Raw genomic sequence first — 19,846 nt, 5'->3', positions numbered from 1 at the left:
GAATGAGAACCTTGGTTCGAAGAACTTAAAAAATGAATGAGAAATTAAGCATTAATTATAATTCAGTTTCTTCCAAGAGGTTAATTCATGTGGGAATAATTCTTCATTACAAGAAAGCACAGCCTGTGCCATCAACTTCCCAAGCCAACCATGGTACAACAATCCCCTTAAACTAAGCCCTCCAAATAACCAGTAGTTGGAGCTTCGGTTTTCACCAACGATGTCATGGACACAACCCAAAAGGGGGAGTGAGCCATGAGGAGTAAGTGGCGGCATTGCCCTCAGGCCAGCCCTGGTTCTGGCAAACTTCCAATCTTTTAGGACAGGATAAATGGCACGTGCCTTTGGCAGAAGCTCTTTAAGGGCTTCCCTGGCTTCATCTGCAAATACATTTGGCGATGAATTTCTTGATTTCCATTCCCATGTCGAGCCCATATACAAACACCGAGGACGCTGAACAGCGAACCAAGCATCTGACAATATCAAGGGGCCAAGGCTTGGATACGCCTCTCTTAAACAAAGAAATTTATAAGATGAGTTTCGTTTTGTACATATATCACAAAATTTTGGGCCATTTAGATGCTAATACAAGGCAGAGAAAAAAGTTTACCCTATGTCATCAGGAAGCTGAAGATGTGCAAACAACACCTCTGCATAACCTCAACGGAAGCCTCCCACAGAGCTCAGGAAGCATGTCTGCTTTCGCACCTAGACATACTATTACTGCCTGGTATTCCCCTAACTTCAAATGTAATCAGATGCGAATATATGAAAAGATGCACCGAAATTGCAGAATCCTTAAACTATAAGAAATACGGAACACAAACAGAATCATCACATACAAACATCTTATAAGAGAGTCGAAGAAGTCTACAACACGAGCCCTAATTAAAGCTTGAATCAATTGCACGGGTCATTACCTTCTAGGTCTAAGAGTTTGTGAACTGAACTCTTGTGTAAATGCAATTCTCTGACTCCGGAGCCAGAAGCACAAAGTTCCTTCACCAAATTTTGACATGCTAAAAACAGTGCCTGGACAAATAACCATGAGAACAAGAAATCAATAAAAACAAAAAGCAAAAGCATCTCTACTAAAGAGAGAGAGATAGGAGGGAAAGAGGTGTCAGCGCTTAATCATCCGGACCTGTAAATAGCGTTGAGGATGAATATTAACAGAATTCACACCCGATGAGCACACTGTGACCAACTTACCTCATCCACTTCATCAAACCCTTTTAAGATAACTAAAATGCGCACAAATGCAACAATGCATGAATGATGAAGTGGAACACAAAGATTTCAAATTTAAATCCAATTGAAAACTGAAAGAAAGGAATTTGAAAAAAGAAAAGCGAACCTTCTTCTAACCATTGGCATTGGGCCGTCAGAATTTGGAGCAGCGGAAGCCACGGCGGCGCTCAAAAGGTTCAAGGACTCAGTCCAGCAGTCGGCAGCACGCCATAGAAGCTTGGCTTTAGGGGAATAAGGGTGAAGAAGTCCACCGGAAACCCCGGACGCGCCGCCGCCGATTCCAACTTCATCGTATATGTCGACGCGGATGTTGGAGTCTTTCGAGCTCTGCTTTAACATGTGCCACGCGACGTAGAGGCCGGAAAATCCAGCTCCGAGCACCGCGCACCGTATACAACTAGGACTTAGACTCGGAGGAGGACGGTGGCGCTGAGTCAGAGAAATCGGGGACCCAACTGAACAAGAAGAAGAAGAGGCCATCCTCACTGTGCCGCCACCTACCCCCTTTTCTCTTCCTTTGTTTTCCTTATTCAAAACGAGTCCATTTAAGTTTTCGCAAAATTTCACTTTCGTCCATCGTCCTGTTGTTTGTAGGTTAAGACTTTTATTTTGAGATGCCACAGTAACATCCCGAACCCGAACTGAAAACAAAACGTCACCTCACATGATCACGCGTGATTAAATCGGAATATCACCATCTTGACATCTCCGTTTCATGCAAGTCATTGTAGTTTTGTTAGTATTTTATATCCAAAGGCACCTAGGGCTGGCCTTAAGAATTTAGGGGCCCTAGGCGAGCTTTTGAAGTGGGACCTAGAGTTCTCTCACTCCCGATCCTTTGTGCATTGACATATGTAAAAAAAAATTCACTAAATACATGAAAAGTCTATTTCTGCATCAAATATCATTAAAAATTAATATTAAAAAAAAGAAAGATATACAAATATTATTCAAATATTACCCTTCTCGCGTTTTTAGATGCAAATGCACTTATTAAGTTTACATAATCTAATTTTTCAACCAATTCAAACCAAAAGAGAAGTCCCTACCCAGTACGCCAAATTCCAATCATTTTTCTATTGTTACAATGTTGTTACATTCAATAAATGAATGAATGGTTGGATTACAGAGACAACATCTTACAGCTATGGAAAATATTAGAGTGAAGAGGATAATAATTTTCGTATACGCGCCTAGGCAGACGAGGGGGATTTGAATAATTTATTATATTTTATATAACTAATTAATTTGAACATTAAATAATATTATTTTTCAAAAAGGTGAGAGTTTTAGCCTTAAAGGTAGATAATAAAGATATATGTGGTGTGATCTTAAAATAGGATAATAACATCTCATAAAATAAACATAAAGGTAATATTTAAGAGAGAAGCAAAAAAAGTAAAAATAAGATGGTAAGGACTATTTAAAAGAAAGAAGACGTGCAACTATAAAAGAAGATGGTGGGACCATCTTAAGTAAAATCATGCAATTAAAATGATGTTGGAAATAGGGTTGTTTTCTTCCTTGCACGAGGCCGACCCTACAACAAAAGATTTTCAGATTCCTGCGTATATAACCCCGCATAGCTCCCATCCATCTCTGTCCAAACCTACCTAGCCACCTAAAAATTGAGGGCCCTAGCGGGCACCTACCCTGACTACCCTCAGGGCCGGCTCTGAAGACACCTATCAATTTTCATTAACTTTTTGTACGAAACTGTCACATGGAAGATGCATAGAAGGGTGAACTAGAAGAAACGTGGTTTCACAATTATATTTACATGGTAGACAAAGAGCTCTTTCCATAACACATCGAAAAAATTGGACGAAACACAAACTAGTGCAGAGCTGAGGCACATTTGCCACTAAGACTACAGAAGCCATAGATAACTGTCCTGTAAATGTGTAGGTCACTACTGTTTAAGATGTTAGGAAAATTATTATTACAAATAATTTATGCTTTGCGTAAAATAACGCGTCTTTCTCGCTTGTATTCGACTTCATCCCTCTGGTGCATAATAATAAGAGCTCTTCTCACCTGCAAATAAGTAGTAGTGATATCAATGAAAGCACCAACAGACTCAAGATTGTTCAATTATTGAAAAGATGTTGGCGGAAGCTGAAATAGTCCTTTTTCCGATGTTCATTTGTCCCTGAATCACACCAATGCGTGTGATATTATCAATATTCGAAAGACAATTCAAACCGAAAAGCATCAAATCCCAACCATCGTACTTTTCCAGATTTGTTGCTTACGTACGGAGGCAACTGTAATGGATATTTAATCAAATTCGTACTTACAATGGATTCATTCATCCCCATTCTTGTGAGCTCATCGATCAGCTTTCTCTCTGATATGTGGTTCCCAATGCCTACTCTTCTCCTTATCTGAGTTTCAGCTTGCTGTTCGAGGGTCAAAAAATATGCACACGTTGGAAAAGAAAAGGGTACGAGAAAGATGAGAAAGAGAACGAAAATGATATCTTATCTAGAACTCAGTTGCTTCTTTTATTTTCTTGTAGGAAAGACGACAATGAAATAGTTTCTACTAACCTTAACTTCATTCGCCATCTCGCCAGTGAGATTGACTTGTTGCTGTATTCCAGACTTTGCCGCGTCCATTGTGGCTGCATTGAATAGTCTTATTGCTTCACGAACATGCTCCTCAGTAGCTTCGTGGCGCCTGAATTTGACATTGTGGTTTTCGTTATCAAAGTTCTAGTCCCCATTCCTAATAAAAAAACATTACGACTGGAAGTCCTAACTCCTAAGCGTCAGTCAGTGTCACTAATATAGTAATACTTACAGTTGCATTTTCGCAAGGGCCTCACTCAACCTCACTATAGCTTCAAGCTGCCTTACGGTGATTGGGACTGCAGCAGCCTCTCCGGTTTCATTTGCTAGCTGTCTCATGTCCTATAAGAAAATTCGTGAAGATGACGTCAATTGGAACCTTCAAGCTGCCTTACAGTTGCTGTTAACGGAGAAATCCAATGGAACTCCCAAAAAAACCTTTTAGCATGACCTACTTCTTTGAGCACCATATGAGAATTTTTGGGTTGGCATCTGTTCAATCCTCAATACAATAAGTTAACAGCAAGAATACCTGTCTGATTTTCACATAATTACTCTGCAGCTCTCTCGACGCAGTTTCTGATAAACGGGGGTGGCATTCAGTTCGACAATATTGTATGTACCTGCAAATGTGGAAAAAAAAAAATTCAACAAATTATTGATATTTCAATGGCAGCATTGGATAATGTATGTATGAACTTGTGCTTCAAATTGGTATACCTCTTCAGCCAATTCTCTTCTTTAGAAACTACTCTACCATCACCAAGTGCTGCACCAGCAGACGCGTGAACCTTTATGATATGACTTGCTATAATCTGTCATTGAAAAGCTGAGTCAAGTTACTGATGGAAAAGGAAGTACAATCAAAGTGGACCAGCAGTGACACTCAAAGATATAGTACATATTTGGTGTTGAAATGCCCACCAAAATTAAAAAAAGAATTGTACTCCCAAAGTACTTAAGCAAAACACTTCGAACTGGCAATATTAAAAATACCTTATCCTGACTGTACATCCTGATATCTTTAACAATGAATATCAAGTCAAATCTCGAAAGAATTGTCGTCTGCAGATCGATATTATCCTGAGCAGTCTGAAAGAAAGCAAGAGTGTCAGTTAGTATTCAAAGAAATCACAAGTTGCAGGTGGAACTCTTAAAATGGATCAACTAGGGTGACAGTGTACCTTAAGATCGTCATAACGTCCAGATGGAGGGTTAGCAGCTGCAAGCACAGAGGTTCTAGAATTAAGAACGGTTGTTATTCCTGCTTTGGCAATGGATATGGTTTGCTGCTCCATGGCTTCATGAATAGCAACCCTAAGCCACAACAATGTAGTCTATTAGAACTCCATGAAAATACTAAGTTAAGCAGATCAAGATCTCTATCCAGCTTGCATTACCTATCCTCTGATCTCATTTTGTCAAACTCGTCAATACAGACAACACCTCCATCCGCTAAAACCATGGCTCCTCCTTCAAGATAAAACTCACGCTGGGTTGCACCGAGAAATTGAAATTAGAGACATTTTCATACCAAAGGAGAGGACAACTACCTCACTAATATTTTGTGAAAGGCATTGCAAACCTAGAGACAACAAGTATCCGTAAATTAAAATCAAATGAAGATCAAGAACTTACAGAACTGCTATCCCTGATCACAGAAGCTGTAAGACCAGCAGCTGATGACCCTTTTCCTGAAGTATATACGGCCACCGGAGCTGTCTTCTCCACGAACTTAAGAAACTTTACAGAAGAGTTGAAATCAAATCAGCACGTGCTATTTGTAGAATGGAAGAAGAGCATAAACTGTCTTATTCTCACTTGGCTAAGAAAATAGGTCTTAAACTAACAGAGATATTTTCTGCGATAAATTGTATACTGCCACTTATTTTGTGAGCCCATAAAATAAATATAAGAGAACCAACCTGTGATTTAGCGGTAGATGGATCCCCCAAAAGTAAGACATTAATATCACCTCTTAGCTTCACACCATCAGGCAAATGCTGCTCACATGAAGATGGGTTGTTAGTTGTTACCATCAATAAACCACACATGCACTAAAAGACAAATTCAGGACATACCTTTCTAGATCCCCCGAACAGAAGACACGCCACAGCCTTCTTTACATCTTCATGACCGAATATAGACGGAGCAATTTTCGAGCATATATTTTTATAAGCATCTTCTGAAGCAAACTTCTTGAATTCTTCTATCTGCAAACATATGAAAAATGGTTGAAAAACCATATTACTGGTTCCATAACAAAGCCTACTTCAATTAAAATATGACAAAAACATTCACCATCTAGTGCTTGAATATATACTGCACAATTTCATGAAAACCTATATTTTAACTAACTAGCAGTGTGGAGAAGACGTTAAAGATATTCCCAAATATTGAGTTCAACCAATACCTCGTCTTGTGTAAAAGCAGCGGGACCACGAGAGTTGGCATCAGTTGCTTCTTCTATTCCTACCACTCTGATGTAAGGCTGCCTAACAGCAACTGCTCCTTTGTGACTACATAGAACCGAATAGAGTAAACATTGAAGTTAAGCAGTGAAGTGCAGAATACAAAGATATTAAAATATTCATCTAAAAGTTATAACAATCCTCACGATGTGGCTGAATTGGAAGCTTGATAGATGCTATAAATGCCCATGATGGTTAATCTTGTGCCAGGTACAATTGTCTGAACAAGATGACGGTCCACAGATAGAAGCATATTTCTTGGAAGCTCTCCGGTAGGTACATCCTTCATAAACCAAGGGGGGGAAAACCACTAATTAATGAACATTCCATAATTCAATTTGAACTTCGTTTCCTTAATAAATTAAGATCATCACCTCTGGATTCTCTTGCAATTTCAAGGTTTGCTGATCAACATACTTGCTCTTATCAGGAACCACAACCCACGGATCAAGCGGACAAGGTTCTTCTCCAGGCTAAACATTTCCAATCCCTTGTATTAGATGTCAAACTAGAAAAGAAAGCCAATGCAAGACAAACGCCGAAAGAAGGGAAGATAAGAACAGGAATCTAACAAACCTGAGGAATATGGTTGCACGAGCGAGGGACGATTGCCCCACCAAGACCTGGCCGGCAAGGTACCCTCTGCACATTTTTACAGTTCTTACACATGACAATCACATAAGTCGCCTTCGCCTTGACCCTCGAAGCAGCTATAGTGATCCCGGAAACCTTGATGAGTTTTGATATACATTGTGCCTACAATAATTTAAAAGCAAAATTATATATCATAACCAAACCATAAACTCCTTAAAAACCACCCCCGATTCTCATTGCTCAAATAAACAACTTTTTAAGTTCGATTAGAAATAAAAGTTTTATCATTTTTTCCCAAACTTTCTCATCAACCAAAAAGATACAAAGACCAAGCAAAAAAAACATAGAAACAACCAACCCCGAGCTGGCGCATGGACGCCGGGTCCTCTTTGGAGGTCAGCAAGATCTGAACATCCTCCGGCACCCGTTCCTCCAATTTCCCTTCGTTTCCGGGAACTTTCGTCTTCAAATTCGCCAAAACCTGACCGGCGGCGTTCTCAAACTACAAAATCCCCAAAATGAAAACAAATCAAAATTAATTAACAGACAAAAAAAATGATTAAATGAAATCGATAGGGGATAATTAACCAAGAAATCAAGTTTTAACCAGAGGCAAATAATCGGAGGGGGCAGAGCGGAGCTTTGCGACGAGGTCGGCGTCGAAAGAATCGAGGTCTTCAATGTCGACGAGAAGGTACTTAGGGTTGTGGAGGAGGCTCTCCCTGTAGGAAAACACATTTTTCTGGGTCTCAAAGCTTCGGATGAATTCCTTGAATTTCTGGAGGACCGAGTGGCGGGTGGCAGCTGCGGCGTTGCTTCCTGGGTCTCCGCCGTCGCCGCCGAGCGACTGCGCTTGGTCGCTGTAATAGATCGCTCCTTCGTCCCACCCTGACATGACTCTGCTCTCTCTCTCTAGAATTACAATGTTACGTCCCTCTCACTTTCTCTCTCTAAAATGCTCCCTCGGTGGTCTAAAAAGGTCAAATGACTGTAGGGCAACCGCGCGAAGGAGGAGTACGTCTTTTGGCGGGGAGAATTTGGCGGGGAGAATTTGGCGGGAAAGAGGGCGAGGGTTTATCTGCCAGCGGAACGTGACTCAATGGTTAATAATGGACCTGTAAATTGGGCCGGACAGGCCGGCTCACCCCGAGGGCCAGAGGCCCAAGCTCTACTTGGCCCTTTTTTTTTTAATTTATTATTATTAAGGGTAGAGCGAGGATTTGAATTGGGAGTTTTACAATAACATAGGGAAGGATGAAGTTTCAAGCTCAAGACACATGAATAAGAACCTACACTTTATCAACTAAAATATTAAACCACATGTTGTAATCCTAAATTGATACCAATCGTAAAGAGCTCGTGAGTAAAGCTTCGCCTATATAAAATGGCATGTAAACAGAAGAGAAATGCTATTATGTTACTAGCTCCATGTGAGAGTGTTAAGTACAAGGACACAAAGTCGATAATATCGTCTCGCTGCATATAAGGAAATATGACAATATTCTGTATATATATGTATGAAAATGCTCAATTGCCAAACAGTTTGGCACGTTATATTGTCAGACTGTCAATCTGAACCATTAATTACGTAAATTAATGGTAATTAAGGGTTCAGATTGACAATCTGACAATATAACAAGCCACATTGGCTGGCAAGAGAACATTTTAATACATATACATACATTTTATACGCAAACAAACATTACAATCTGTCAACATATATTTCGCGTTCAACCCACAAATCATAAAAAAACTAAAAACAAAAATAAAAAAGATTGTTCATCAGGCAAAGTTCCTCCGATCTCAAGGGCTAAAAGATGGTGTGGTTAGCCACTCCTACATAAAACCTCTGTTTTTCAAGTACCAAAGTGCCCCTTCTGCCGCACTCTCTGCAGCTGCTTTCTTTTTCATATTAGGTTCTCCGAAGCACTCTAACAACGTATCTGGATCTTCTTCTATCTTTACTACAGCCTTGTAGGTGAACCTGCAAAGGATTTGAATAACAAATCAATACAAAAAGTCTTACTACAAACCGCAACTTAGAAAAATTAAAACAAAATGTAACATATGATAGGCGAGATGAAGGTGAACCTCGTACATTTTTATTTCAGTCTTCAATTAAGATTTTGATTCCTCATAAAATATTCTTCTAAGTTTTAACATACCATAGTTTTATCACTATGTTGACAGTATATACTTACGATTTTAAGTGGCTTGGTCCTTCTTCATTGCAGCACTCAAATAAGGGAGTTTCCCAGTAGTTAGCGGCACAAACTTCATACAAACGAGATCTTGATGTTGCCGTGTGTGTACCTGGAAGATTTTCTGAGTAAGAAAATTTCAAAAGTATCCCATACTTGATACCCTGTAGGTACAAGAAACATTAACAGTACCTCCGGATTGCGAGTTAGCATCATTCTTAGAATTTTCCCTGGTCTTATTGGGCCGCATTTTGACTGCTCCAGATGAAGATGGGGATTGTCGTACAGGTTTTCTGCAGGAAGAGTGACCGTTTCTCTCTTGATTGATAGGATGCCCTTGGGAGTTAAAATTTCGGCGGGAAACTTCTTGTACATTTAAGTTATCAAATCCACTTGCATCAAGAAGCACAACATCTATTGGTGTTTCATCATATCCAATAAGTTTGGCTTCCATCTCGCTGCTTGACTTTAAGACTTCCTCCAATGAGTTAGTCATAGGTATGTTGCCTTGAGCCTGCAATTCCGAGAATGATCCCCAAAATTAGAACTTTAATTACTGAAGGAGCTAGTTTTATACAGTTGAACACTTGAAGGAGCTAGTTTCCTAGAGTTGAACCCTAAAATATTAAACATAAAGCATACAGTTTTACCTTCAACTTGTCGAAAATCAGTTGTGCACAAATTCTTATTCCATCCTTTTTGTTCAAGCTGGTCGTAGAAGCAGATACACAAACATTATTCCCATTCACTGTTGCACAAACTGAATACTTTTTACCCATTTTTGTTGGTACAAACTCAAGACCCCATGAATGAGCTTGGCAAAGTTCACGTAGTTCCCTAATAGGACTAAGTTGCAAGCTGGAAAAGCTCATAATTGGTTTCAGAAAGGATAGCATTATCTCCCAAACACGATTCAAGTTAAACCCTGTATCAAGAAGAATTGCGCCCAGACAGGACTCTACCAAGTCGCCCAGAGCCTGAAGCAATAAACTTAATCGTTAAAGATTCGGATGAAGTTAACACCTTATTAATACTCCAAAGGAACATAGAAATCTAAAGGCATACCTTTGGACATTTGGGCCCATCAAGCAGACCTCTATCTGATGCAGCTGTTTCAATGAAGCCCACATAACTTTCTATCGCCTCTGAAAGGCTAGAGGAATCACTGATTAGAAACTTGTGGAAGGACCGATCTACTGCAACATTAGCAAAGGCTTTATTATTCACAGACACTGATCTCAAATCCGTTAATTGACCAGGCTTCAACTTTGGATAAACTGAATACAGGTACGAGGTGATCAAGTAATCCAAGACGGCATCCCCAAGAAACTCCAATCTCTGATAAAAACATCAAGGCAAAGAAAACTGAAGCAAGCATAATACAAATTGTTCGAGTGCAAGCTAGTTTGCCAAAGTTATTAGGCAGATGGGAAAATTTTTGGAAGTAATAATGACAGTAGAGGGCTTACCTGATAGCAGCCTCCTCCATGCTTGTTGTAAGAAGGATGTACAAATGCCTGTAAGAGCAGACCTCTGTGGAGAAACTTATACCCTAATAAATTTTCAAGGGCAGCAATGTTCATGCAAGCAGAAAGTGGGATGTATCTAGAGCTTGCTATGCATGCTTCAGTAACTTGTGATGGTTCGAAGTCTACTTGTATGCCAATCCACTTAAGAAATGCAGTTGCAGCTATAAAGCCACTGTCAACTACGAATGCTCCAACAAGGGCTTCAACAACATCAGCAATGGTTTTCTTATATAACCAATGGTGACCCTTACTGCATCTGACCTCACTAGCACTTGTGTGATTTACATCACCGGATAAGTCATGAGAATGAATAGCTCCTACTGTCTCCTCGTTACAAATTCTTGGGCAAGGTCGGCCTAAAGCAAAGAACTGAGAGGGTTCAAATGGTTGATCCCGTATGTATACCTGAGAAGGGAGAGCACAATTATGCACTATAATTTGAGAAAAATTAAAAGCAAGTAAATGTAAAAGGTGCCTTGTATTTCATTGAATGATTTTCAATGTGACAGTGTAGAACATGGAGCATAGGTAACAAGAAGAACCTTTGCCAAAGACTTCAAAGAAACAAGTAGGGAGGTCACTGAACTCGAGAGGGCAACATTGCACAGAAACATTTAATTTTGTGCAGATGATTATTACTTCCATAGAAGAGTAACAATTTATTTCAGAGCTGTTTTTTAAGCATTTTGGAGGTAAGCATGTTTTTCACCTATCATCCCGGTTGGAAAGAGACACTTGATAAACCTTGAGAAATAACATCAGTGGATGGATTATTTGTGGCAACTAATGTCAGACACCAAGGAAACATTCAGAGATCAATACGTTTAAGTAGCGCCAAGAGATTATTGAATGAAAGTATGAAGTAACTGCAATATATCAAGTATCGACATCAAGTATAGACAGCAGTAAACTAAACCAAAAATATTTAACGTGTTATAAAAAAAATCATAGATGAATGGAATTTGGAAAATAAGAATCACTTCCACAAAGAATAAACTAAAATTCTACCTGTAAGTTGCTTCTCGTGGCTAGCTTGAATAAATTGGAATTGTTTACCACATTAGAACGCTTCCTTGTTAGTCCCCCTTCATCAAGGCTACCATGCCGAAGGAAGAAGTGCCGCCCAACAGCAAACTTAAGGAAAGCATCACCAAGTATTTCAAGCCTTTCAAGGGAAAGCCGCTCCTGGCACTTCTCAGTTGTGAGTGCCTCTAGAACCTTGTATAAAGAAGATTTAACATCAGGGGATTATGAATGGTCATTTGAATACTTGTGTTGGGTAGTATTATGGCCAAATTAGAACAATAAAGTATTTATCAAAAAAACAATACTCAAAACAACATTGTGGAGAAAGGCCTTACTCTCTTGGCAGTAACCGCACCTCCCTCTGGGAATGAAGCAGCTAATACATGCTTCAGTTCGATGGCGACAAGCAGGTTTTCCAGCCGGTGCATGAGTGATGGTAACAAAGATATTGAACTCCCAATATCTTTGGAAAATCCTATTACCTTCAACTCGCAAAGCTCAGGTGGCAAGCTAATAAAATACTCCTCTAGTTGTGTCGGTCCTGTATTAATAACATAATAAACTTATACATGATTCTCATGCATGCATGTATTGATTCGTTTGAGTAGTCTGACAAAAGTGAAGCAATGTTTGAGGTGAAACTTTTATAAATCCAAATAACATATATCTGAAACGCAGTGCAGAAATATGACCAACCAAACCACCTCCATAAAAAAGAACTGTCACAGGAAACAAATTCCAACAAGAAATTACCCGAATCTTCTTGCCTTCGGTTGTGTAGCAAGTTGTGTAAAGAGAAAAGTGGTTTGGCATGCAGAAGCTGTTGCTCAGGGTATTTAAGGTGAATGCCAAATCTGCTCAGAATGTTTAAACAAAAGTGCCATGAAAAATAAATGAGAAATAGAATCTGTGAAATTAAAGTTTATTCAGATAAGGTGGATGGAAAGAAATTCATGTATAAAACCCGTCACATACAAAAAAAACATATATTTCCAGTTAGCACAAAAGTTTGAACAAGGTAATGTGCTAATATAAGATGTGCTCAAAAGAGAATATATGTTGACAACTTGACATTAATCGACTTAAGAAACCAGGAAAGCAGCCACTTACTTTTGAATTAAATGGTCCACATAGGTTAAAGTGCCCGAGTTTTTATATTGGCTGTAGCCATTCTTTTCTCGAACAACATCAGTGATGAAGTAAAATGATTTCTTATATGGGACATAGACTAAACTATTCTGAATATCCCTTATGCTTTTGTAACCTGATGCAAGCCGAATATCCAAAGAAGGAACTTTCTCTGTAGCATCTCCTGGAGCCCTGAACACTGGGGATGATAAACATTTTCTGATAGTCCCCCAATCAATGCTTGCTATCTTATCATCGTTACCCAACATTACTGGAAGCAACAGGTAGAAGGTTGATGAGCTTGATCTATCATGCCTTCCCAATGGAACATAATCAGAAACAAATTTCATTCGGTCAAGGACGAGCTTGAGGAACATTTCTTGAAAATTTTGTGCCAGCACGATCTACAAAGAGAAATTCAGGAAACTGAGAAAGACTACACTAAAACTAATAACATTTGGGAAGCAACTGTGTACCTCATCTTTGCCAAAATTGGCAAATCCTGAAGGGACCAACTTTGTAATCACAGATCTACTATGAGCGAGATGAAGATCAAGTTCCATTGTTTCGGCTTCAACTGGGAGAGGAGCCTTGACAAATAGACCAAAGCTTCTATAGATCCTGTCCTCAGGAACAGGGTTAAATTTTATATAGTATGAGCTGAGGGAAACAAGGTCCTCCGAACTACTCCATGGCTCTTTTAGTGCATCAGGAACTAGCATTTCATGTAGTTCTCCTCTTGGATCCTCATCTGGTACATATGGAGACAAAGGAATTGAATAAAATAATAACAAGAGAAAAAAAAAAGTCTTGACAATGCACTGATATTGTTCAACCTTCGGTACTGTCAGAATCAGAAGACACCAACTCCACCTCATTTGCATTGTCTTGCTGTGGTAAGAGAAAGTCATTTAAGGCACCTAATTTATGCAATTCTTCAATGGCCTTTAGACAAACATCTTTTTTGGCATCTTCCATCGAAGATTGTTGTGTTCCGACAATTTGATGGATTGGCGCATTGGAAGGTAAAATTATCTGACAAACAGTTCCCCCCAAGTCATCGAAAAAAAAGAATTTTGGATTGGGGTCAAAGTACCTGCAACAAGAGATACATCTCATCTCAACTCAAAATAAATATTATACAAGTTTTACACAGCTTCTCGAATGAATGAAGTCATAGCCTTTAAATGAAATTGACAAAAGCAAATAAAAAAGCATCAATTCAGCACAAGGGCTTACTCATCATGTGGAAGCTTTGAACAATACTTGTGTAACAATGAGATGCTATATCCAGAACTGATGGAAGCACCAGAAGAATCAACTTTATACACCCTATCTGCCGAACCAACAAATGTCTCACTGGATGTTCTGAAAGCAATTTCCATGTTCATGTGAGCTTCATCTTGTCTGAAGGTTTCTATTAAATCTCTCTCTTTCTGGTTGCCACTGCAACAAGACTCTGACTTAGAAAAGGAAAAAGTATGAGAAGAATGAGTTAACTTCAAACATAAGCATTAAAAAAGCACCTGTTTACCAAAAATGCATATTCAGACTGAGGCATCCGTGCACGACCTCGTGATTGTATAAAGCTAGCAACAGTTTCTGGAAGATCAAATCGTATCACAAGGCAGCACGTCTGAATATCTAGTCCTTCTTCACCAACTTTAGTTGCAACCAATAGATTCAACTGACAAAGCAACAAAATAAAGGGAATTAAATTCCGCCTCAGTATGCACTATGCAGAGGATTATATTATGCATATAGGATATGTCTTCCCACAAAATAACTCTATGGTTAACTAAAAGTATAAATCATTACCTCTCCAGATCGGAACTTATCAAGAATGATTTTCATCTTCTTCCTTGACATATTCATCAGTCTAGAGTTGACTCCTACAAGAAAATCACACTTCCAAGATGCTAGAAACTTGAGGCGTTGTAGTATGTAAGACAAGGAACTCGCAGTAACAATTCTATTGACAAAAATTATGCATTTCATATTTTGTTGCAACCTGAAAGAGGAAATAAAAAATTGGGGTGATAAGTTACTAACTACTACACGTATGATCAACGAGTTAAGGTAAGGAAGGTGGAAGGTCAGAGTACAAGAACATTAGTAAATGTCTTTGTGAGCATGAAACAATGACAAATAGGACATTGGGATTTTCCATAGGCCATGTGCTTAAGTTTTTTGCGATTCTCAAAGTCAAAACATTGGTATCAACTGCAGGCTTCTCAGTAAATGTGGATCATTAGCTTTCATGTGACAGTGTCAGAATGACATAATGGTCATAAAAGATAGAAATACTCCCATAAATACCAACCTAAAGGATGAAAGAACTCCAATAAGACGTAAGAGCTTTCTTGAGAAAAATGGCTCCTTTAAAATATCTATAGAAGATAGATCATCAGCAATGGAATCTGTAGGCACAGATTAAGTAACATCCCCTCAGTAATACTATAAGTACTGTTTGCTCACGAACCAAACTTTGCTCCATTAATGATTATAGATCGAAATTTTAAAAAATAAAGGGAAAGTATAAGTAGTTACCTTTTAAGCAGTCAGTAGTAAGGATGCCATCAACCTGAGTCAGATATCTAACACATAGAGAATCATCACCATTATTTCCTTCCTCCTCTATTAGCTCACTCCTTTCCAAGTGATCGCCACTCAAAAGAACATGACTAGCCTTTAAAAGGGAACAAAAAAAAAAAAAAAAAAACAAGATAACCATTGTAAAAGATTAAAAAATAAATAAAAATCAAGAAACAACAAACAAGTGAGGATAACTAGAGTTGAAACTACAAGAATCAGATTGCAAAATAAGCTTCTTCCTTTTTTTCTCTTTCTTACCACCTTTGCGTACTAAATCACTCACTCTAGACACACTACTCAGGGTTTAGGGACGACATAGGTAACTTACCAAGTCCTTCACATGCACACAACTCAGGGTTTAGGGACAACAAAGGTAACTTACCAAGTCCTTCACATACTCGTTTAAGTATATAGAAAGATAATTGCAGAAAAGGAATCGAGGAAATAGATAATTTAGTATGCATATCAAATATTATCCCTTCTTGTCGCTAAAGGTTAATGTAAGATAACAAATAATTTGACGACCAATAAAATTTTAGAGTTAAAGTTGCTCACTTTTAATGCTCCCCAAAGGCCAAGATTTTCCAAGCAAAACCGTATACTTTCATGCATTCTGTTCAACAGTTTCTTTGTACTCCTTAGACTTTGGTGATCATTTGTCTTCTTACCAAGTTCTGCTATACACTGCCAAAGATAAAGAACCAGGATAAAGAACAAAAACTTTGTAACAAGTAAGAGCCTGTGTAGAACCAAACTAGTGTCAAAACAACATGCCTGGTGTTTCATCTGCTCAAGTTTAGTGTAGTAAGTGATATAGGGGCTGGATGCGTCGCTTATAACTGGACCATAATCATACACTGTGATGACAGGAGATGAGACAAAACATTCCAATTCTTTCTTATCAACTGAATAAACCTACAAATAAGGGTAAAATTATGGATTAGCAGTGGGAATCACAAGAACTTTAGATCATAACAGTAATAGCGCAAGTGGCAACTTGCATTTTTTATTACTCTGAAGATAATAAAAGACAGGTTTTCCAACCCATTAGTATCTCAAATTTAAAATTTTCACAACCCACCTTAGCATCAAGTATACTTTCAAGACTATTGATGCATTTTGATAAGTTTTCCCGACTCGAAGCACCTGAAAGCGTAAAAGAAGCATGTAAAAATTTGAGAAACAAAAAGATAAGTCTCAGAAAGATGCTTCAGTTCCGCACAAGTAACACTATCAACGACATTTAATCCCACCAAAACATGCACATTCGCATGTTAACAACACTTTCCACGGATGTTTTATGCCAGATAACTTCTAGACTGATATGATGACAGAACTAATCATTGTGATCAAGATGGAGTTCAGATTCATCAATTTGAACACACATTACCTTTCCCTACAACTGGAGATGCCGTCATGCCAAATATACGAGGATGTTTTGTGGTATTAGCATTGTAAAACAACTGTGGACAAAATTGTCAAGGCAGCTTATGTCAATCAAACTCGGTCTCATAAAGATGCAAATTAGAATGTGTTGTCCAGGCAAGTGTTTGAGAGCTCCTTACTTTCATAATTTCTGCATAGGCATGGTTGCTTTGGACTTGAGCATGATGACATTCATCAAATATCAACAAAGAAATTGACTCCATCTTAATGAAACAGTGACATAAGTTTCGTAGCAGTACTTCAGGGATCATAACAAAAACCTGCATCAAGAAATCAACAAAATAAAAATGTAAAATGATGGACAATTATGAGATTGTATCTCAATTGGTGCAAAAATTATAAATGGTATTCACAAAGCTATAAATTCTATCCACTTACACAAGATGGGCCCATAAGAAAATCCTAATTACTTAAAATTAAACTTCACTTGGTGAACTAGACGGGAATTGGATGGTAGCTCACTCATCTTAGCTTTCTCTATGTTGATATAATAGCATTAAAAAAGGCAACATATAGTACTATACAAATAGGAGGATGTGTGGGTATGGATTTATAGACACTGATGTTCAACCTATCAAAAAGTAGAGAATTCTAAGTGAGAGGAAAATGTAGATATTCATGTCAATCAACTGACTAATTACCTCATATTGTTCAATCTCTTTTTCCCAGTCTTGGTGATACTTCAATTGGTTAGAGCCTCCACAATAAATCCCAACATCGAAACCAAGGGAATCTTCTATAACCTTAGCTTGCTGCAATTTTTTTAGAAGAAAACTAAATAAAAAGAATCCGTGTTTTCTCACAGAAATTGTAATTTCAGGCAAAAAGGGGGTAAATAAAAAAATTCATGCATAGATGTAAACTTATTAACATGTGTGATGGAATCGTCAAACAAGAATTGCACTATTAGCATTAAGAACTCATAGATAAAGAATCGCAAGCACATAACAGTTTAGATTGCAAGGACTCACACAAGTAACTTTGTATGTGTCTAATATAATAAATAAAATTCAAATCCTTTTTCAGATCAGATACTACTGAGTAATGAAACACTTCTTATTCATGTTTAGCTACAATTCAAAAAAGGAGCATGACAAAATTTTCTTATGCAGTGAGATTGGAGAAACATGCTATAAAGCTATTTACAGCCTAGAGCTAATAGGTAGAGACAGGGTCTATTCCTTCTAAGTAGTCTGCTTGTAAGGAAGAACAGCTTCTTCTGAGTTATGAGTATACAGAATTTTCAATTCATCTATGCTGTCCCTTGGAGTGGATAAGAGGGATAATGAAGTCCCTATGCTCATTTGCATATATCATTAGAGACCACCCGTTGATTTCTAATATATAATGATAAAGTACGCCAACCAGCGCAGAATCCACTTTTCAATTCAGAACCATTTAGTCCAACTGACAGAAGAGCCAAGGTTCAACTCAAACTTAAAGACAACCAAAAATTGCAAAAACAAATTGCCAAGTTCCAAAGGATAGAAGAGCATATCACCTGTTGAACCAGAGCCACTGTGGGTGCAAGAAACACGCATACGCTCTTTTGGGGTTTGCGGATCAAGTGGCGCATCTCGTATATAAGCATGACGGCTATGCGGGTTTTCCCACAACCAGTCCCTAGATACACAATTACGTTCTCCTCCAAAGCTTTCTTGCACAGGTCCAATTGATACCTTCAAAATGAACAATTACAATCACTACAACAAAATCGAAAACATTTCCGAAAACAGATAATTAATAAACCTTGCAAACAGAAGCTTGAAAGTCCAGGTTCAAAATCAAACTTAAAAAACCAGCCTTTCATTCATGTCATTGCTAAGAACATTTAATTCGCAACAACAACCAAAAAACACACACGCAAAAATCCACACTTTACAGAAATAAAAGGAAAAGTAACTCTTTTTCTCACATTTTCCTATATTTTCCTACATATTTTCTCTGCAGCCAAACAGGGAAAAAGTAACGCGCACAAAAATAAATGAAATTCCAAAAAAGCAACAAACGAAGAAAATCAATAACCCAGATAACAATGTAGTCAATAAACGGGGCAAACATACTTTCTGGCGTCCTTCCTCGGGTCTTTCTCCGGCTTCGAAGCTCCATGACCGGACTTGACCCGGTCGGTAGACGAACCGCCCTGATCAGACGGTGGAGAACTTCCGCCAGCGCCGTCCATGCTACTGGCAGTGTGGGATGATCGGCTTCGCAGTCGGACTCCGGCACCGACCGTCGCCCAAAGCGGAGCGCGAGAGCGTGTGTTTTCTTCAAGTCGCGTTCACTGTCGCTGCGTGACTCTGAATGTCCGTAGGCTCGATTGAATAATGGCGACGACTGACGAGAATCGCGGAATAGCGTGCGAAGTGGGTAGCTTTTGACCACTTGGGCAAAATTCGAGTGGGTCCGGGGTCTCCTGAGATTCTCAGTATTGACGTAACTTGAGTGCTTGACTAGCTCGAGTTTATAGTCTCCGACTCTCCGGCTTCTCTTTGCTTTTCATAAAAGCTTATGGGATATAAATAGGATTAAGAAGTAAAATACCAAGTTCTTGATTAGTATAGAAATTTTGTTTGCATAAGTGTAAAGAGTGTATTTTTTGTAGTAATTGATCTCCTAATCAGCACGTGAGAGGATGAACATGATCACGTGAGGTTGGCGGCGGATTTAAGGTGTATAAATAGTGGATTTTGTTATAATTGATTGCCTAATCAGCACGTGAGAAGACGAATGTGCGCACGTGAGGCAGGCGGTGGATTCTAGTTGTTGAAAGAATGGATTTTGTTATAAATGATTGCCTAATCAACATGTGAGAAGACGAATGTGAGGACGTGAGAAGACAAAAAACATGATCACGTGAGGCAGGCAATGGATTCTATGTACAGAAAGAGTGGATTTTGTTATAATTGACTACCTAACCAATACGTAAGATGACAAATGTGAGCATGTGACAGGATAATGTGATGCGTATAGAAAGTGTGTATGTCGCAATTATTTTATCACCTATTTTGCACGTGAGAGGAGACGAATAT

At 38.6% G+C, this 19,846-nt stretch overlaps 4 protein-coding genes across 13 annotated transcripts; all 4 read right to left on the bottom strand.

The window, feature by feature from the left end:
- Positions 1 to 25: 25 nt before the first annotated feature.
- Positions 26 to 511, bottom strand: LOC137708425 (uncharacterized). Its single transcript, XM_088686837.1, has one exon. It carries the CDS (start codon positions 433 to 435, stop codon positions 52 to 54), a length of 384 nt encoding a protein of 127 aa, XP_088542963.1. The 5' UTR covers positions 436 to 511; the 3' UTR covers positions 26 to 51.
- LOC148690884 (uncharacterized) lies at positions 258 to 1,828 on the bottom strand. 9 transcript variants are annotated; one of them, XR_015957271.1, is made up of 4 exons: positions 1,358 to 1,827; positions 921 to 1,032; positions 611 to 727; positions 258 to 380 (listed from the first exon to the last, which is right to left on the bottom strand). XR_015957271.1 is itself a non-coding variant. In XM_088686838.1 (2 exons), the coding sequence occupies exons 1-2, from the start codon at positions 1,729 to 1,731 to the stop codon at positions 1,135 to 1,137; spliced, it is 384 nt and encodes a 127-aa protein (XP_088542964.1). In that variant the 5' UTR covers positions 1,732 to 1,828; the 3' UTR covers positions 1,019 to 1,134. The 9 variants fall into 9 exon arrangements, 1 of the variants encoding a protein (XP_088542964.1); XR_015957267.1 differs by having other exon boundaries at positions 611 to 742; positions 1,358 to 1,826; XR_015957266.1 differs by lacking the exon at positions 258 to 380 and adding an exon at positions 479 to 511 and having other exon boundaries at positions 611 to 742; positions 1,358 to 1,826.
- Positions 1,829 to 3,001: 1,173 nt separating this feature from the next.
- Positions 3,002 to 7,881, bottom strand: LOC137707982 (DNA replication licensing factor MCM5). The gene is made up of 18 exons (XM_068446945.2): positions 7,497 to 7,881; positions 7,248 to 7,391; positions 6,872 to 7,051; positions 6,670 to 6,768; positions 6,442 to 6,578; positions 6,238 to 6,343; positions 5,906 to 6,037; positions 5,750 to 5,827; positions 5,463 to 5,567; positions 5,225 to 5,316; positions 5,009 to 5,141; positions 4,821 to 4,916; positions 4,545 to 4,639; positions 4,357 to 4,447; positions 4,057 to 4,166; positions 3,804 to 3,933; positions 3,552 to 3,653; positions 3,002 to 3,288 (listed from the first exon to the last, which is right to left on the bottom strand). Exons 1-18 carry the CDS (start codon positions 7,782 to 7,784, stop codon positions 3,205 to 3,207), a joined length of 2,202 nt encoding a protein of 733 aa, XP_068303046.2. The 5' UTR covers positions 7,785 to 7,881; the 3' UTR covers positions 3,002 to 3,204.
- Positions 7,882 to 8,281: 400 nt separating this feature from the next.
- DCL4 (dicer-like 4) lies at positions 8,282 to 19,308 on the bottom strand. Of its 2 annotated transcripts, XR_015956856.1 has the most exons (26): positions 18,878 to 19,308; positions 18,316 to 18,493; positions 17,456 to 17,566; positions 16,934 to 17,074; positions 16,759 to 16,831; positions 16,450 to 16,514; positions 16,143 to 16,283; positions 15,924 to 16,052; positions 15,324 to 15,462; positions 15,097 to 15,193; positions 14,592 to 14,784; positions 14,300 to 14,460; positions 14,013 to 14,219; positions 13,610 to 13,869; positions 13,250 to 13,524; positions 12,756 to 13,177; positions 12,399 to 12,499; positions 11,981 to 12,186; positions 11,628 to 11,837; positions 10,560 to 11,024; positions 10,156 to 10,428; positions 9,741 to 10,067; positions 9,283 to 9,604; positions 9,091 to 9,202; positions 8,596 to 8,873; positions 8,282 to 8,453 (listed from the first exon to the last, which is right to left on the bottom strand). XR_015956856.1 is itself a non-coding variant. In XM_068489127.2 (25 exons), exons 1-25 carry the CDS (start codon positions 18,994 to 18,996, stop codon positions 8,726 to 8,728), a joined length of 4,875 nt encoding a protein of 1,624 aa, XP_068345228.2. In that variant the 5' UTR covers positions 18,997 to 19,308; the 3' UTR covers positions 8,282 to 8,725. The 2 variants fall into 2 exon arrangements, 1 of the variants encoding a protein (XP_068345228.2); XM_068489127.2 differs by having other exon boundaries at positions 8,282 to 8,873.
- Positions 19,309 to 19,846: the final 538 nt, after the last annotated feature.

The sequence above is a fragment of the Pyrus communis genome, chromosome 15, assembly GCF_041283825.1.
Source record: "Pyrus communis isolate YQ-2024b chromosome 15, ASM4128382v1, whole genome shotgun sequence".
Classification (NCBI taxonomy): Eukaryota; Viridiplantae; Streptophyta; class Magnoliopsida; order Rosales; family Rosaceae; genus Pyrus; species Pyrus communis.
This window is presented reverse-complemented; position numbering and strand designations above follow the sequence as displayed.

Excerpts from the sequence above, each read along its gene's own strand:
- DCL4 (XM_068489127.2), bottom strand. The coding sequence starts at position 18,996 with ATGGACGGCGCTGGCGGAAGTTCTCCACCGTCTGATCAGGGCGGTTCG. Across the intron at positions 14,785-15,096 it reads GGAGTTCTTTCATCCTTTAG|GTTGCAACAAAATATGAAAT; the intron begins GTTGGTATTTAT and ends TTCCTCTTTCAG. Across the intron at positions 13,525-13,609 it reads TGATTCTGACAGTACCGAAG|ATGAGGATCCAAGAGGAGAA; the intron begins GTTGAACAATAT and ends CATATGTACCAG.
- LOC137708425 (XM_088686837.1), bottom strand. The coding sequence starts at position 435 with ATGGGCTCGACATGGGAATGGAAATCAAGAAATTCATCGCCAAATGTA.
- LOC137707982 (XM_068446945.2), bottom strand. The coding sequence starts at position 7,784 with ATGTCAGGGTGGGACGAAGGAGCGATCTATTACAGCGACCAAGCGCAG. Across the intron at positions 5,142-5,224 it reads AAAATGAGATCAGAGGATAG|GGTTGCTATTCATGAAGCCA; the intron begins GTAATGCAAGCT and ends GTTGTGGCTTAG. Across the intron at positions 4,917-5,008 it reads GACGTTATGACGATCTTAAG|ACTGCTCAGGATAATATCGA; the intron begins GTACACTGTCAC and ends GCTTTCTTTCAG.
- LOC148690884 (XM_088686838.1), bottom strand. The coding sequence starts at position 1,731 with ATGGCCTCTTCTTCTTCTTGTTCAGTTGGGTCCCCGATTTCTCTGACT.